Source organism: Maylandia zebra, linkage group LG20 (assembly GCF_041146795.1).
Source record: "Maylandia zebra isolate NMK-2024a linkage group LG20, Mzebra_GT3a, whole genome shotgun sequence".
Taxonomy (NCBI): Eukaryota; Metazoa; Chordata; class Actinopteri; order Cichliformes; family Cichlidae; genus Maylandia; species Maylandia zebra.
In genome coordinates, this window is record NC_135186.1 from 7,565,293 (window position 1) to 7,583,975 (window position 18,683).

General features: G+C 38.1%; 1 protein-coding gene across 1 annotated transcript in view; it reads right to left on the reverse strand.

Moving 5' to 3' along the window:
* Positions 1–12,389, reverse strand: part of LOC101467295 (piezo-type mechanosensitive ion channel component 2) — a 33,747-nt gene extending 21,358 nt beyond the window's left edge. The window contains exons 1-11 of the mRNA XM_076878378.1: positions 12,326–12,389; positions 10,921–11,016; positions 6,943–7,044; positions 6,709–6,754; positions 6,445–6,604; positions 5,720–5,936; positions 5,395–5,608; positions 5,094–5,259; positions 4,381–4,473; positions 1,807–1,915; positions 1,486–1,607 (exon numbers count right to left, since the gene is read on the reverse strand). Of these exons, the coding sequence (XP_076734493.1) occupies positions 1,486–1,607; positions 1,807–1,915; positions 4,381–4,473; positions 5,094–5,259; positions 5,395–5,608; positions 5,720–5,936; positions 6,445–6,604; positions 6,709–6,754; positions 6,943–7,044; positions 10,921–11,016; positions 12,326–12,389 (1,389 nt within the window). The remainder of the gene's footprint in view (positions 1–1,485; positions 1,608–1,806; positions 1,916–4,380; positions 4,474–5,093; positions 5,260–5,394; positions 5,609–5,719; positions 5,937–6,444; positions 6,605–6,708; positions 6,755–6,942; positions 7,045–10,920; positions 11,017–12,325) is intronic.
* Positions 12,390–18,683: the final 6,294 nt, after the last annotated feature.

Sequence of the window (18,683 nt, forward strand, 5' to 3'; positions counted from 1 at the left end):
ACTTTTAACTGGAAAAGAGTATGGATGAAGAGTAAACAGTCTGCCTTTGTGAGCTTTTCTACATTTTATGGAAGATCTACACCCACTCCGAACATTTTTACGCACAAACAACAGCTGAATGGTTCACTGATGTTAGTTTAGGAGTCAACACATTATAGTGTAAGATGAACCTAAAATATATTGGCTTTATGTGTTCTACAACAACATTTTAACTATAAAAGTGGATTAACTTTCCACTTAGTGACCCATTTCAAAATCATAGATAGATAGATAGATAGATAGATAGATAGATAGATAGATAGATAGATAGATAGATAGATAGATAGATAGATAGATAGATAGATAGATAGATAGATAGATAGATAGATAGATAGATAGATAGATAGATAGATAGATAGATAGATAGATATTTTGTGAGCTGAGTAACTATACTCTGATATAAGTCTACTTTAAGTTAGAGGACAGAAAACTAAGTTACTAACCTGGTAAAGAACAACACAGAAGAGGAAGAGGACAATGTAGAGGATTTTGTATACGACCACCTGAGTGAAACATGATACAATGAATGAAACAATAGTATTTACTTATTATTTGCACGGCTCAGAAACAATTCAGACTGAGATTATAGAAACAGACGGATCCAATGACGTGTGGGACTATGGGAAGGAGCATTTTCATCTTCTTTTTCGTAAATAAGGTTTTACTAGCAGAAGACAAAACACATGCTGATATTCAACAGTACTGAAGAAGGAAATACATGTGAAAAAACAACAACAAGAATAACAATAAAACTACTTTTAAACCTATTACTTCTAATACTACTACTAATCATAATAATATTCGTTTTTGACCATACAGAGGCTCCTAAAGATCAGTTTGAAAATATTTTTGGAAAACTCTTTTTGCAATACATTTTTGTTTGCATTATATCCGACTTATAGAGAAAGGCTCTGCTTTATAATGATACAGTATGGTGCATTTTCAGTGCATTCAAGGACGAGGTGAGAGTGCATTGATGTTCGGGGAAGTCGGAGGAGTTGCAGTTACAAAGGTGACTGGAAGCGCTGGTTCCGCTCCCTCACTGACCACAGACAGACTCTCTGTGACTATGTCTGCAGATTAAGATTGTGCAGCCTTTACTGAAAGCCGCTGTAACAACATCTTCATTTTTACAGGATGTAACTGGGACTTCATCTCACAACTCTGTTAGATGAGCATTACTAAAGCTGCTGTACGTTGCCGTATGTAGCACCATGGGCTGAAACAGTAGCAAGATGAGTTCTTACAATAACCATGTTAGCCAGAGTGCTCACAGCCAGTATCTGGTGAGCACTGGGCACTACATGTAATGAGAATGCAAAAAACATATTGAGAAGCAAAGCAAAAAATAGTTGTTAAAAAACTTCTTCCTGTGATATTTAGGGCCTCTGTTAGTAAAAATCTGCCTTAGCCAATGCTACGATGTTTAAGTCTGTCATTAGATACCTTTCCAGAGAAGCTGACCACAAAGAACATAGAGCAGCAGAAGAGGATCCAGTACTTCACCAGAAACCCCTTTACACCTGAGATCAGTTTCGCTACCAGAGGAGATGGCTGATTTTCCTCCGCTGGCAAGGTGCAAAACAAGGAGGCAGAAACACAGTGAGAAAGAGAAGGAGGTAAGGGAGGGCATTACAGAGACAGCTTGATGATTAAACTTGTCTTGTTGATGTCAGGATGATTTTCATTAGTGCCCAGGTAGGAGTTACATTACTCCAACATCTTCTGACATATAATCTCGAGAAAATCAATGAAAAGATAAATTACATGGCACGACTTTGACTTCATCCAGAGATTCTGCCTTCATGCTCTGCCCCTCCTGTCTCTCCTTCAGCTGCTGACGAAACATCAACCAAAAGCTGAAGGTGTAGAAGACCTGCAGTGAAAATAGTTTATCATAAACACAAAATACACAAGTTTGTGTACTTAGTAAATATTAAGCTGAAGCAGACCTGTGTTGGGAACAAAAAATTATTTTAAAAAAATCTGTCAAAAGTTTTCAAAGTACACTAGCCTGTGAATACTGTTGGAAAATTCTTGTTTAAGAAAGATTTAAACTGAATTCAGTGACTTCAGACTGTCTGGTTAAAAAAACACAAATTTCCTTATGGTAATAAACTTTAGATGGAATACATGAACACACTGATAAATAAATGTCAGGAAGAAAAAGTGAATTAGAGTTATATTAGATAATAAATGTGTACAAAAAAAAGCCAAACTACTATACAATAGTAATTTTTACTAAGTACATAAGGTTACTGTATACAGTAAGGCTCGTGTTTCTTAAATGACTGAACGGTAACACACACAAAAAACAATATAACCTACAAGCTAAGGTAGGTCTAAATACAGCTTTATTGTTTTTAATGGAAGCGAGAACCACAGAAGGAAATTACAATAGTTTATCAGGTCCATTCCTGCTCCTTATTACCCTGTCATGGCTAACCTTTGCTCCCAGGTGGACACAGGGTGCAGGGTGATAGCTGTTCAGGTCAAAGTCCACTATGACCGCCGGGGGCAGACCCGGGTACAACTCGGCCCGGCTCAGCCGGAGCCCGCTCAAGAAGCCCAGCACCACCAGCACGGTGCCATAGATGGCGAGGAAAGGGGCGGACATCATGGCATACCGCCTTCTGTCTCTCATCATCCAAATTATACAGGACCACACAAGCATGGCGAAAGTCAGCCAGTTGTTGTAGGTGATACTCCAAATCTGTATGCAGTGGATATCATAACAAAAACAACTTTTTTAGCCGCTTAGGGTGAGTTAGCTAATATTGTTAATGTTGTGAATAATAGTTATAGTTAACTTCATAACGACATAGTGAGCCTGCTATTAACTATGCAAAGTTGCTTGCTAATCTTTACTCACCCAAATATGGCTGCTTTAGCTTCAACTGGTCAGATGTTAATTAGTCAATTTGTGATAAAACTCGTACGAAAACTAACAATACTACTAAGATCTAGTAATATAGTAATAGTAAAAAATTTTTTTTCAAAAGTCATGTTTTTCATTTTATTTTAGCTAACTAAAATGCCTTTCACATCTAGATTTAATTTTTATCTTAGTTACAGTTAACTATAATAACCTTGGTAGAAAATAAAGAAAATACCTGTAGACTCTGGGTATATATAAATTAGTCTTGCAGTTGTCTAAAGTATTGTAACTGTATAAAAAAGTGGTTTCAAAAAACAAATAAACCAGTTTCTTTAAAGGTTGAAACTTCATAGCTAATGTGTAAATTCTCCTTATCTTTGCTTGTAATATAATGTGACCTATACCTAATGTCTTCACCTGTTCAACACTGTGATGATACTGGTTGTGGCTGCTAAAAAAAAGTCACCACACAGAACACATTTATGAACCAGCATGATTATTTGTACTCTACCATCATGATGATAAGGCCGCTGACGTAGCTGTGCTTTTGCACCTGCTGACCAAAAATGACCAGACCACTTGGGCCTGAAGGTGGAGGCAAGGTCTCTGTCAGACTCTCATGGACCTCCTCAGTCTGCTCCTCCACATCTTCCTCGCTTTCTGTGTCTGGCAAAAGAGGGAGGGAAAGTAAAGAATGAAATGAAAGGGTTTAGTGAAAAATAAAAGTTGACTCTATATCATAGTGGTTTACATATTTACCTAACAAACAAAAAGTTCCCTGGTTCCATACCAAGGAGGACACACAAATCTTTTTTGGGGTTGTGTGAAGAAGGACATCTGTCATTAAAAAATCTGCCAAATCTATATGCAGTGACCCCTTATGAATAAGAGAGCAGCTGAAAGTAGCTTCTGCTTTTTTATCAAGTTTGTGTACCGTATAGTTTTAGTTAATTAAATATGTATTTAAGTTTTCTGTGATTACCATGAGACAGTGAGTCCTTGCCCTCATAATGTGGTAGAGGGTAATCGTTTGTGTAATCTGCCCCTCCTAATGGACATCCAAGACTGTCAGTGTGGAGATCTTGCCAGGAGTTTCCTTTGATCAAAATCATTGGCTGAAGAAAGAGAGCAAATTATGCTGTGTGTTACAACAAAACTGTAGGATAATCTCTAAGAAATTTTAAGTGAGTCCACATCTGATTGAGAATTCAGTGTACTAAATAGAAAATGCTAAAACATCCTCACCTCGTCAGGTAGATAGGTTTCCTCATCTGTGCTACTTAAAAGCTAAAAAGGGAAATCTCGACTTTAATAGGCGTTTAAATACCAACTTGTAGTAATAAAACTATGTGATGTCCAATAATTTATTTAACAGCCATTAAGCTTTCAGCATGAATTCAGGATCACTGATATAAGTACCAACCAGAACGATAGTTGGATGCAAAATTCAATAATGAAGTTACCTCTTGCTTATCTCCTGAGATGTAGATGACCCTGGAGAAGCTTGGAGGAGCGTCTGGACTTTCTACTGGACTCTCACCCTCATCTGCTTCATCCTGAGAAGCACAATCACTATCAAAAGTCTGCCAAGTAAGTGAAAACCATGCGGACCAGCAATGGCAGAGTAGCGCTCAAAGTAATAGTAAAACTTGCACTTCTACTTGTAGTACTGTTGGGAGTGGCAACCTTCCAAGATAAGCTGGTAGAACCTGGAAATCTGCTTCCTTGGGCAACACAGTTGTGGAAGTTGGGGCAGAGATGTGTTACTGGTATGATAAAAGCAGAAGTTTTCTAAGCTCAAGTCACTGCAATAGCTGAAGAGCAGATAATGTATGCACAACTCTAGTGTTTAAAAGCAACTTCTCCCCTCGTCAGCCAAGGCAAGTGTTGCTTATTAAAATCCACCAGCCAGAAACATTTTTTTTAACCTCATTGGACTTTACACCCATGTGACTGGATCTTGTGTGACTTAAAATAACCCAGCTGTCTGCATTATTGTCTGTGTGTGTGTTTTGTCACTGGCTTGTCTTCTGCCCAGGAACCTGCACGAGTTCTGATGTGTGTGAGCGTGTATTTTTCTCATTTTAATTAACAAAAAACCCATGTTTGTCATTTCGAACCTATCCCATATGACTTTTGACTCTAAACATATTTAGTCTGACACACACACGCGCACCTTCTCTGTGACATGAACCCATTTGTGCAGCAAAGCCACTAGTGTGTAGTAGAGGAGTAGAAGAACCAACGGGTTGAGGAAGTCTGGCCAGCTGACGTTTGTGTGCACGCTAAGAGAGTGCAGGTTTGAAGTGTCGGATCTGATGACTCCTATCATACCAAACAATCTGGAGATGAATGGGAAGAGTAAAGGGAGAGAGAGAAAAGTGCCACGTAAGGCATATTTTTAGTAAAAAGAATTTAAATAAAGAAATAGAAGAACCAGACTGATATAATTTAAATATCTACTCTTATTTCTATACCTGGGATAAACATCTTCTGGTGGTATAAGCTCCTGGGAAAGTGGCAGCTGATAGAGATACAGAACCAGCAGGTGTCCTCCGCTGAAAATGGCCATCATCACACACAGGGAGCTGAAGAGCAGCATGCTGATGGAGCGGCCAAACACCCACCACCACACCAGCCCCAGGAACACCCCGAAGTACACTCCTGAGGTAAGGGAGGGCAGTATGATACCTGTACACACATAAAAGATGACAAGCCATGAAGAAAAAGGTGATTTAGGCAATACTCACCATTTTTAAGCTATAGTAAGCTGGCATGCACAAAGCTGCTGCTGTATTGTACCTGCCAACCCCAGCAGCAGAGTCACCACCACCTTCCCTGCTGTGTTCATGATAGCTGACAGCAGCAGCCTCAGTCCAGCTGCAAACACTATGAGCTTCTGGACAAATTGTGGTGGACCCGACTGTACCGGCAGGGTAGTAGTCTCTTCTGAGCTGTCAAAGGATGAACCCTCGATTTCACTTCCATCCTCTGACTCCGTGTCAGAGGTTTCCACATCCTGAAAGATCCATGAAACAATCAGCGCTTTGTTAGCTTAATGCAGGGAAGTCAAACCAATAGAACATTGTGGGCCACATACAGCCTGCTTTGATCTGAAGTGGTTCAGACCACTGAAACTCACCATTCTGTCATTGTAAAGACATTTAGCTAAACATTTAATCCCTGAGATGTCTTAATATAAGAAAAAAGAAGCACACAATAAATGTGTAAAATTACAGAAAAAGGTCTAGTTGCTCATTCCCCAGACTGCCCCGTATTTGTAATAATGTTTTTTGACTGATGACTCACTGAATGGCAAAGTGAGTCATCTTTATCAACAGAAAAAGCTGTAAAATGTATTAAAATACAGTTCAAAATCTTTGTACTCCTTCATATTATCCAAAACTTTCCAGCAGACTAGACTGGAGTCTTTGCTGGGCTGATTCTGGTCCCTGGGCCTTATGATTGATACCCCAAGGGTAATGTTGTGTCATAGTGACTATAGCTGTTGACAAGCGAGTGGTTACCTGAGGGTCAGAGGGCGGGATTCCGTTTTCATGGAGGTTGACCTGAGGCACGGGGCGTAGCAGTTTCCTGCAGAGCCTCAGTATGAACAACGTAGAGACCAAGAGGCCCACGTCTGGGAGCAGGAGACGTACAATATTCCCAGGATCAACCGAGCTAAATCTGAAAATACACATACATTAACATTTGATCTTCACTGATCTCCAATAGATGATACATCAATTTGTTTATAAGCACATTTAAAAAAAACAACACAGGCTACCCACCTTACAATTCCCAAATGGTAGAGAAATCCATCCCAGAAGCCACTAACTGTTAGAAAAGGGGAAAACCAAACAGCCATCAAGTTAAAAAGCATTATTCCTGTTTTAATTGGGTATTTCTTTGCACTGTTTTATAGTCAAATTATTTTTTTGGCTGTCTTTGAGGTCTGCTCGGAGGATTGGTGACATTTTATTATAAAAATTGCTCATTTATTGTGACCAGAGTTTTGTTTTCACCTTGTGGAGGAATGTATGCGAAGGGGATCTGCAAGAAGCACTGCAGGGTCAGGAACATCAAACTCGTGTAGATGATCAGCCGCAGGAACTGCCCAGTTTGACCTAAGACCAGTAGCAAGCAGGAAGCAAAAGTAAGTGCAATTACAGAATTCAGAACAAAGTCTTTTGTTCTGTGTAATGAGCTAGAAATGGTTTATGGTTTACCGTAGTGCAAACAGTTACGCCCATAATTTATTTGACCATCACATAGTTTGTAGTTTAACACCTGTGTACACAACCACAAGCCATGTGGGGGACACAGCAAACATGTGGAAGAAGGTGCTCTGGTCAGATGAGACCAAAATGGAACTTTTTGGCCAAAATGCAAAACGCTATGTGTGGCGGAAAACTAACACTGCACATCACTCTGATCACACCATCCCCACTGTCAGATATGGTGGTGGCAGCATCATACTCTGGGGGTGCTTCTCTTTAGCAGGGACAGGGAAGCTGGTCAGAGTTGATGGGAAGATGGATGGAGCCAAATGCACGGCAATCTTGGAAGAAAACCTCTTGGAGTCTGCAAAAGACTTGAAACTGGGGCGGAGGTTCACCTTCCAGCAGGACAATGACCCTAAACATAAAGCCAGGGCAACAATGCAATGGTTTAAAACAAAACATATCCATGTGTTAGAATGGCCCAGTCAAAGTCCAGATCTAAATCCAATTGAGAATCTGTGGCAAGATCTGAAAACTGCTGTTCACAAATGCTGTTCATCTAATCTGACTGAGCTGCAGCTGTTTTGCAAAGAAGAATGGGCAAGGATTTCAGTCTGTAAATGTGTAAAGCTGGTAGAGACATACCCTAAAAGACTGGCAGCTGTAATTGCAGCAAAAGGTGGTTCTACAAAGTATTGACTCAGGGGCCTGAATAATTACGCACACCCCACTTTGCAGTTATTTATTTGTAAAAAATGTTTGGAATCATGTATGATTTTTGTTCCACTTCTCACGTGTGCACCACTTTGTTTTGGTCTTTCACGTGGAATTCCAATAAAATTGATTCATGTTTGTGGCTGTAATGTGACAAAATGTGGAAAAGTTCAAGGGGGGCAAATACTTTTGCAAGCCACTGTAATGTGGTATGCTGGAGCAGTTTGTCTTCTGCTCCACATCTTACTCTCCCCATCATTCTGGTACAAGTTAATCTTGGCTTCATCTGTCCGAGGATTTTGTTTCCCCAGAGCTGTTCAGGCTGTTTTAGATGTTTTCTTGCAACATTGCCCTCTTATTCTTCATTGTAACCTGTGGTTTGCATCTTTTTGTAAATTCTTTGTATTTCCATTTATGAAGGTGTCTCTTTATTGCGGACCTCAACAATGATACAACTATACACGTTTTTTCCAACCCTTTGAATTGAAGGTGAAAATCTTCAATCGCATCGTGATTGTTTGATTTAAAATCCATTGTGGTGAATTACAGAGGGAAAAATACAAAATTTGTCTCTCGAGGAAACAAATGATGTATTTCACTATATATGTTGATAGAAAAGGTCCCGAGGTGTGACTTTGATGTTTTAATCTTTAATAATTAGCAATTTCTCTCCCTCTAAATGTTACCAAGAAAACTTTATGAAATTAGGACAAAATCTATTATTTTTATCTTTTATGAAATCACAAATAACTAACACAATTACTCATAGACTGAAAATACTGAGTCAATTCAACTTTCTTCAAACTTTAACCGTAATTCAAATATAAAAGATGAATATGTAAATAAAATGTGAGCAGGACAAAATTTGTGACACCCTGGTATAAAATTTATAGAGAAACAAAAGTCAAAGAAAGAGATGTCCTGAAAGGCAAAGCAAGCAAACTGTTGCAAAACAGAATATTATGCAATAGTTTTTTAAATCTATTATATTGTTCTATAATTGTTGGAAGCCAGAATTGTATCTGAAATTAAGTAGGATTAATTCCACAGGTGTAGTTGCAGAGAAAAGTAGGTTTCAATAAAAATAGAAGTTGCTTTTATCTTTGCTGTACACCACGTGTTTTGTTGTCTCCTGTTCAACTCAATAATCATTTTTATTCCCCTTAAATAAAGCCGGCATGTTACTCTCTGAGTTCTGGGACACATATACACAAAAACACACAGTAATGGATGCATCCTGTGGTTCTCTTCAGACATTGTTCAGCAGAATATTGTCTCCCAGACACTTGGCAGTAAATTGGACTGGTTCTGTCCATACTTCACTTTCTTTAAAAGAAACTGGACACTCAAGTCTCAAAGAAACGCCTGGCTCTGTCACAACTGGTCTAGTACAGCTATTTATCCAATGAAATCGCTTTGTGGCACTATTTTTGAAATCACATTCGTGTCACAACATTATTTGCACAAGTTCCGAATTTATTATCTTTTAGACTGTCATTAAAGATATTAATGACAGTCTAAAAGTGAGTTGCTGTGTTGCGATTTTGGCTGTATATTCAAATAAATAAAACAGTTCATAGTCTCAGGGCTAGAGTTATTGTAATCAAAAGGTTGGAGATACAAAGCATTAATAGCTGACGTGGCTTAGCATTAGCTGAGCCAGCAAATGCGTTGTCGATGTTCACGCTTTTTACTAAAAGCATTGTTTCATAAAACACACACGTACACACTCTCTCCAGCATAGGTGGGTGCACAGAAACGCATGAGCCGTACACACACGATGTACACAGGCTTCACCACTTAGTCCAAGCGCAGTAAGATTATAGCAGGGGGATTTATGAAGCTGAAGGGTAAACAGTTTTTATATGGAGGCATAGAAAAAGAGCGAAAGAAGAAATGCTGTGAAAATGCTGACATTACATCTTTTAATTCCTTGCTGTAATTACCAGGCTATGTATAATTGATTTGACCATTCAAACCACTTCCCCTTTACAAAGTACTTTGAGGGAGGGATACATATACTTTAATTCATCAGAATGCTGTGATCAATACAGAGAAGGCAGACACACACACATGCTGTAGACATATATACATCGCACACAGGTTGATTTACTTGCGCTGGTCTTTACATTTCTTTTACTTCACATCAGATTACTTGATTTCTCCTACTTTTGCACATACGTCATGTGAAACTGTGTCTGCTCTTTAAACTAAGTTTAAAAAAAAGGGAAAGGCAACCAGCGAAAACACAAAATACAAGTTTGAAATGATAAGTAGGTAAGTAACATCACAAAACTGTACATAAATTAGCGTAAAATAAATTAAAAAAATTAAATGGCATAAAAAACAATGCAAAAAGCAGTTAAGATAGAGACTAAACTAAAATAAGCAAATATATAAATTCCTAGTTATATGAATTTATATATAATGATCAAGTAATACCAGCCTGACCTTGCGAAAACAAAAAAGTATTTGCCCAAACCTCAAAGCACTGCTAATTGTTTGGAGTATGATTTGTCACACAGAGACTGTATAACTGTGGATGTCCTGTTCCATCGAATCATCGCCTGAACTGAACAGAAGCATGAACTGACTAAACGGCCTCAACATGCCAAAATTAAAAGAAGCCACAAGAAAGAAGGTGAGTGAATGACGTCAGGGTCATGAAGCTAATTCTAAATTTCTAAAAATGTATCTTAATTTTTATCAGTTTTAACCAAACATTTTAATCGTTAAAATAAGATGCCAGATCAATATTAGGTTTGAATGCCACAGAGCATTTGGTGTACAAATATGTGGAACCGCAAATTTTATACAACACATCACAAGAAATGTTTCTTAAAGTGAAAGCATTTTCTCTAACCCACGATTGTAGGAAATGAACATTGTTTTTCTACAATTACCTGGTACATGCTGGAATAATCTTATAAGCTTAAAGTTCAGGCAAAAAAGACTGAATCACTGATGTTGTTTAGATTTGAATCAAGTTTGAACCAAGACCTTTACATTATGATTCAGAGCAACAACATGCCAGATGACATCATTAGCCTCTGGAGCCCCTCTCACCTTTCATGGTGACCAGACTCGGGTTCGGCAGCAGCGGTAAGATGAGCAAAAACAGGAAATATACCAGTGACAGACCATTATAGCGGAAAGATGAAGCTGAGAAGCAGAGGGGAAAAAACACAATGGGTCTGAGAGAAATTCAAAGAAAAAGAGTATTTTTTATAAGGCACAGCATGCTTCTTTTTAATGTTAATTATTATGTAAACTCTAAAATACTCGTAATGTTTCATCTAAGGTAGCAGGTACACATCACAACAGTAAAACACACATAATGAAACAAAGGCTAAAAGAATAAACTGTGTCTAGTATACCTTTGATTTTTTTTTTATAGTATAACAATTTATAAAACCTGGCTGAAAGGGTTGTTCTGGGTTGTCTATCCACATCAGTATGACTACTCTGCTTATAGTAACAGCACTGAGTGTATACTACTTAACAGAAGCCCTATCATTTTCCTGTTATTCTTGCCCATTTGATAAGCAAAGGTGCACTTTATGCATAATTAAATTAACCCCAACCTAAAGTTGTTTTAAAAAAAAAGGTTACACACTTCCGGGGTGATTTCTTATGTGTAGGAAAAATCCCTGGTAAGCTGTTATTACCATTAATATAAGCCATTATATTTGTTTTAGCAAGGAAACCTTAGTTAACAAAGCTGGTTAAAGATGCTGATGGTTTTCGATTGGTTTGCTCTATGCTGGAAAAGACCTGAGTTCAACAAGTAGACCTAAAATATTTTGGAACAGGAATAAATATTAATTTAGTTGACTAATTTAAAAAAGCCCTACAATTCAGCTAATATTTTGGTACTGCTGCTGGATGATTTGTTAGAATCTTAAAGAATATTGCTTAATACTGACTACCTCATACCTAACCTCAAATATGATACATTCATTTTAAACAACATTATAACAGCAAAATGAGAACATTTATGCCAGCAGAAATACCAACAAATGATAATCAAAATGCTCCTAAGCAGCAAGCACAGGTTAAGTGTTAACCTTACCCTGTAGCACATAGGGCCGTTATGTGCATGTTTCACTTAAACAGTTTACACGATGGTGGGTACAGAAATACTGCTCAGATAGAAGTAACTGTTTTTCATCAGCACGGTCTACCTCAGGTTTAATCTGGCAGCACATTGCTTCTCACAAATTGTTTTTGTGTCTCGATAATATGCTGCAACAAGGGTTCACCAGTAGCTTTTACCCAACTTATGCTGTGTTAACAGATATGCAACCTTTAGTAAACACCTGAAGATTCTTGCCATGTAAACTTTTACACCCAAAAATCTGAAACCGCGTCTATTACATATCCCTATAAACCCCACTATCTCTGGACAAAACCACCAACACCAGCAGTAAAAATAAATAAAAATTAAATAAACATACAGACATCAACTCACCAGTGAGCAGGAGCAGGGGTAGTAACAAGTTATACAGCATCCCAACCACAAGGTCCCCCGCCATGTCCTCCTCCGTGTGTCAGAGACACCCAAACTGCTCCTTCAGATGCTCTCACTCGCTGGATGTCCGCATAAATAAGTAAGTGACTTAGTTATGTGGAGGGAAATTCCAGCCCGCTCACATATTTGTCAGAAGAGAACTCATGTTGCCTCAATCAAAGTATCTTATAGTACAGCAAAGAAAAAAATAACACGAGGACGAGAAGCAGTGCGATTAAAAAACACAGCAGATTCAAATATTGTGTGCGGATAATGACTCCCTTTGCTCTTCGCTTGTGTTTCTGTCACACCCTCCTTTCCGCCTCCTCCTCACCTCCCTCTTCTTTCCCTTTCTCTCTCTCTGTCTCTCTCCCAGACATAATGGGTTGTAACCCAGCATCTCTGTTACTATCCTCATATTGTAGCTAATCTCACTCAGGAGAATATCCACTATCGTTGCTTCACTGTAAAACACGCTTGCAGAATTACACAAAAGCAGACGAACACCAAAGTGCAGCAGTGATTTTTGTGTGACTCTGCTGAAAGATGTCATTGGGGAGTATTATAAGTTTCTGCATGTGCAAGTTGCATCCATGCCTTCATTCTTGCATTGTATTCGAACTAGTGTATCCCAGAATCTTCTCTATCTGATATATGTGAAACCCATACAGATACTCTCATATCTCGTTGTTTGTTTCCTTAAAGCCGCGTCAGGCTGGCTCATCATATTTGCACTGAGGGGTGAAGGGAAGTGTATCTAATATTCATGGATGTGAGGCCATTAAAGAGCTGGTGTGACTACAGAGGGATGATCAATGCAAGGACTTACAATGCAATAACATTAACTTTGTTCTAAATATAAGAGAAAGGCTGGGGGAGAAAAATCCAGTATGATCTTTTTGTGTTTCAAATGATAGTTTTGGCAACATAAATAATGTAAATGTGTTAAAATAGCCTCTTCCAGGACTATTAGTAGAGTGAGACTGGAAAAGCACTTTATTAGCATTTAATTAACCGTGGCACAGGTTTGAGGAAGCAACAGCGTTTATGCATTATGTAGTGTAAAATTATGTTCATTTAATTTAAATTGCAGTATTGTAAAGTTTAAGGATTTGCAGGAATGCAGGAATTTGCTGTGTATAAGAACAGGAAAAAAAGAAATACCAGCTTCTTAAATAAAAAAAAGATAACTTAAAACATTAAAAGTAGTAGTTGTTGTCCTAAAATGTCACAGTTTTCTTCTTGTTTATATATTGCAAGGAATCAACACTTTGTATAGCAGGTCAATCTATGTGTGATATTTTAATCAAATTCATACAGCATCCTCTGAGTTTTAGCGGGGTACTGAGTGTGAATCTTATTTTCTCCGTGTAAAGCAAAGCAGCAGAAATGATATTTGTGAATAGAGGTCACATTTTGGTCTTTAAATAATCACTCAAGTTGTTTTTTCAAGCAAACTTTAAACTTTCCTTTTCTTTATTTTACATGGTAAAGATTCAAATAAGGGCATTTGAGTGTTCAGACAAAAGAGATGCCACCTCTCTAGGAAATTGTATTGGACCTTTTTTTTTAAAAATTTATGGACTAAGCAATAACCAATAATGAAAATATCAGCTGTATAAAATGAAGTGTTTTGTTAACAATGTGGTAGTGGGATCTCTTGCAGCCAGACAGGAGAATGGTGGAGGGATTTTTGACAATGCTTACAGTTAATGCTTAACATCTAACTTTTAAATTGTCGTTACATTACAACACCAAGCTATAGTAATAAATCTCTTTTGTGTATGTTTATAGATATTTAGATGTGTGCAGATAAGCACACAGTGTAAAAAAAAAAGAAAAAAGAAAGAAAGAAAGAAAAAAAAGGTTGAATTACTCCTCAGCAGTAAATCTAAATTGATCATGATGACAATGAGTGCTGAGTGTGCAGCTAACATTTCATGACAGTGCAGTTAGAAAGAGATGCCATCGGACATGCCCTAGAAGGTTCATGGGTGGGGATGTGAGTGCATGTGAGTGTGCATGTGTCTTTAGCTGTTTAAGAGATAGGAAAATATATTTGAGATGTTCTCACCTTTCTTAGGTTTTAGTTTTAAGATCAGAATAATAATTCATGCTCAGCATGTGCGCAAGAGGACGTGCACAGAAATCGGTAGAAATGGCACTCTGACTCAAAGTGAGTTTTACTCTCTGAGTTTAGCACCCTGGTTTCGATGGGTGTTGAGCCAATATTGATCTGTTGCCGGGAACAGTCTCACTTCAGTTCCTCTAACATTTACAGATCATTTGCCAGCATACATCACTGATGCACTTCACTCTACCGCCTTAAAAATACAAATAAACCCACACCTGCCTTGATATTAAGGCTGCATTATACAGAGACATTTCGGTTTTTGGACAGTGAAGCAGTGTTTGTACTTTTGCTTCAGTACAGTATGACTGTGGATTTTAAATAAAGGAATCAGGATCTGGTTGAAGTGTGGACTTTCAGCTTTAATTCAAGGGGATTTAAAAGATATGGTGTATTAACTGGTTAGCAGCTATAGTCATTTTTATACATAGTCACATATTATCAGAGGGTCAAAATTAAGTAAACAAGCTACATTCATTTTAAATATAAGAATTTGGATGAAAATCTATTCCAGTCAATGACTACCTGAAGTTTAGAAACTATGGACATCACCAAATGCTGATTTTGACAGACTAGGCCTTTGTTTGTAGGTCTGTCTGCTTCAGTTTTGTCTTTTTGCTTGAAATCAGGTGACTGACTTGGCTATTAAAGACCAGCCCATTTTTTGTTATTTGTTTGTTTTGAGAGGCTCTTGTGTTGCTTGTACAGTATGCTTTTTGGATCATTATCCATTTCCATTGTGAAGCGCTCTCTGGCCAGTTTTGTGGCTGAATCTGAGTAGAAAGTGTAACCCTGTACACTTAATTACATAATTCATCTTGCTACCTCTATCTGCAGTCACACCATCAATACATACTAGTGACCTGGTTCCATTCAACATTACCTCCACCATGTTTGGTCACATGCTTAGCATCAGGGGCTATTTCTTTCCTTCTCTATACTTTGCTTGGCTTCCTTCTTTTAAATAATGTACTAGATCATGATTTGGTTATTCCTGAAGGTTTTTGCTGTCTCTCTGATAGGTTTACTTGTTTCAGCCCACATGAGGATGGGCACTTGCACTGACATCTCTTTGTAAGTCAAATATTGAGAATTCCAGTGAACAACTAACAAATACAAGTTTGAATCTGTATCATTTCCAGATGTTTTATCAACCAGTTGCTTGTCAGTCAACTGTCCAAATAGTATTGAGCCTCTGAAAATTGGTGACTATGTATAAAAATACTTTAGCACCTTAAAAGTTAGCTCAATGCTTTTGTTCAATCCCTTGAATTAAAATTGAAACGCTGTAGTTAGATCATATCTTGATTGTTTGATCTAAAATCAGGGTGGTGGTGCAGGGAGAAAAAACTACAAGAAACTGTGCATTTGTCCAAGGACTAATGGACCTATAGGACCATGCAGATCCTGCCTTTATTCTAGTTTATATTCCCCGCATGATATGGTGTGAAAAACTGGACAGAGAAAAGGTGGAGGAGTCTAGTTCTCTTTTAGACTATTTGTATTACAATATGACAAAAGTTATTGTGAGTTCTTTGTCCAGTGACATGCAAAGCAATATGCCTACCCCAGTTTTAACACTAAACACTAACAACATGTGGTATATATACTATTAGTTTGCAGTTAGTGACTCAAATGAATGGGGACACAGTTAACAGGAGATTGTGATTGATTTCAAGTTTGAAGTCACAACTTGATTTCACATCTTTTAGACTTTTAGCATATTCAAAGAGATGGTTGTCAAAACAAAAAGGTGTGGCGCGGCTTTTTTTTTTTTGTATTGTACTTGAACAGATGGTAGACTCAGGGAATTTGACAAAATATTTTTAAAGAGCTCCCAGTCTGCAACGGACTCACTACCAAAGGCTACCACATGGTCATGGAGTACATCTTGGTAAAGTTTCATGGTTCTAGTTTTAAATCAGTAGAAAGAAGGAAGCCAGTGAAAACGGCTTAGATATTTTTCAGTATGTTTAATATGATTCACTTACTCAAAAAATAGCAGTTTTTTAAAAATGTGTACAATAAAATTGTGACTTGGAAGTAAAACAGGAAGTAGATGAAAGGGAACAGAATAGAGACAAACACTTAAAAAGGTTCAAGATGTAACTAGGGAGCCTAGACTGCACTAGAATAAAGTAACAAAAATAAATAATGCAAAGTAAGAGGTAAAGAAAATCTGAACTCTAAAATGAGGGTTCAAAGCAAAACTCAAGGAACAAAAGCAAACAGAGAATACAAAATGAACAGCAATTAACAATCCAAAACTCAAAAATGTTGTAAATATTGTTAATTGATTTGGTGTGGTGTGCTCTACAGTCAAATGTGTATGAATGTCATGGGGATAACTCAGAAGCAATTGACTTAAACCCAAACCTGCCTGCTGATTTTGAAAACTGCTGCCACCCAGTGTCTAAAAGTCCTAACTGCAGTTTGGATTCTGGACATTTGTTTTGAAGCATGTACATTAACTTTTCAAAGTTCACCAGGACATAAAAGTTCAAAGCCATGCTTTAACCAAGTCTTTTAGCCTTTAGATTAGCTGGCTGTGACTTGTGGTATTTTAGTATTGTGTTTAATATTGGTAAAGGAGAGCCGTGTTGCTCCAATGGCAGAGAACTGATAGATTACATCCACTATCACAGGCTATAGCACATTTTATTTGATATCTCTAGATCTAGATGGAGAAGGGATAAAGACTCCGCCCAGGACTCGATCGGGATATTATATGAAGTGAATACATGTGTAGGTTTGGTTACAGGTTATACAATAAATAATGGATATCTAGAGGAAGCTGAACACTTTGGTATGTATCAGTCAGAGCTTTTAGGAGTAGAGAGTGCTAATGTCAGCACAGCTGGCTCTACTCATTTGTGTTTGAAAATACAGCTTCTGCCACAGGTGACTTTTATCTGTGGCTTTATTATCTTCGATTTCTAAATAAAAAAAAACGTGGATTTTAGTTTTTTTTATCTGGAGGACACTATGGGACTCCTCATCCCTCACTAAAGATTTGCATGGTATGCCACTTGATACTTATATTTCACAATATTTTATAGGAAAAAAAATATTGCACGTGGCTGTTTTATTTTTCTCATGAATTTATGGAGTGACACTAAGTAGTCAAACAGTTCCACCACCTGCGTTATTAAAGGAGACCCTTATTTTCTCTGACGTGTAGTACTATTAAAACAATAAATACTCAGTTTCAAAAAAAATAGGTCATTGTGTGTGCAAAGTCAAAAGCAGTCGCAGTTTTCTTCTGCTTGTGGCTTTATATGATGTCAGTAAGAACAGATATCTTTAATATAGTCATCTCAGGCAGACAGCTGTGTGCCAATGGGGAGCCAGGGGGCAGCACTGGCCACCCCCCAAGATTTGTTACCCCCCCCCTAGGGTGGGTCCTGTGTTGGTAATAATTTTAATAAATGTGAGCGCAAGAGAGAGGAAGACACCTTACAGCAGGGGTGTCGAATTCCAGGCCTCATGGGCTGGTCTTCTGCAGGTTTTAGATATCACCCTGGGCCAACACACCTGAATCAAATGATTAGTTCATTATCAGGCTTCTGGAGAACTTCAAGCCATGTTGAGGAGGTCATTTAGCCATTTAAAACAGCTGTGTTGGCTCAAGGGCACATCTAAAACCTGCAGGACACCGGCCCTCAAGGCCTGGAGTTCGACACCTGTGCCCTACAGTGAGCTGGAGCATTATTTTTGTCATTTGTATGTCCCTTACGATGTCACCCTCCCCCCACCACTGCGCCCGGCACTCTTCTGTTTTTGGTGTGCCACCCCAATATTTTTAGTGGCCCCCATATGGCCACCCCTATGAAAACAATTCTGAATGCGCCTGTTGCACTCACGTGCTTTACAAGAGAAAGCCAGTCAGAATTAGCTTAATGTGAGGGCAGCTTATTTCACAAGATAAAGAATGATTATTTAAATCGTGAGTTATGGAAAACTATTTTAGCAGATTTTAAGAAATGGGTATAATAGTGTTAAGCCTATGTCTTGAAAGTAACTTAATGCACCAGTCTTCCTAATAGTATAACTCAGTATAATCCGCTGCTGATGTGCTTGTACTTTTCCGTGAATAAATGTCTGTAACAGAACATATCTAGTGGTCTTCTAAGATTTGAGTAGCCCTGCTCAGAGGGGTCTTGTGCTGTTATTCCTGCATACAAACCA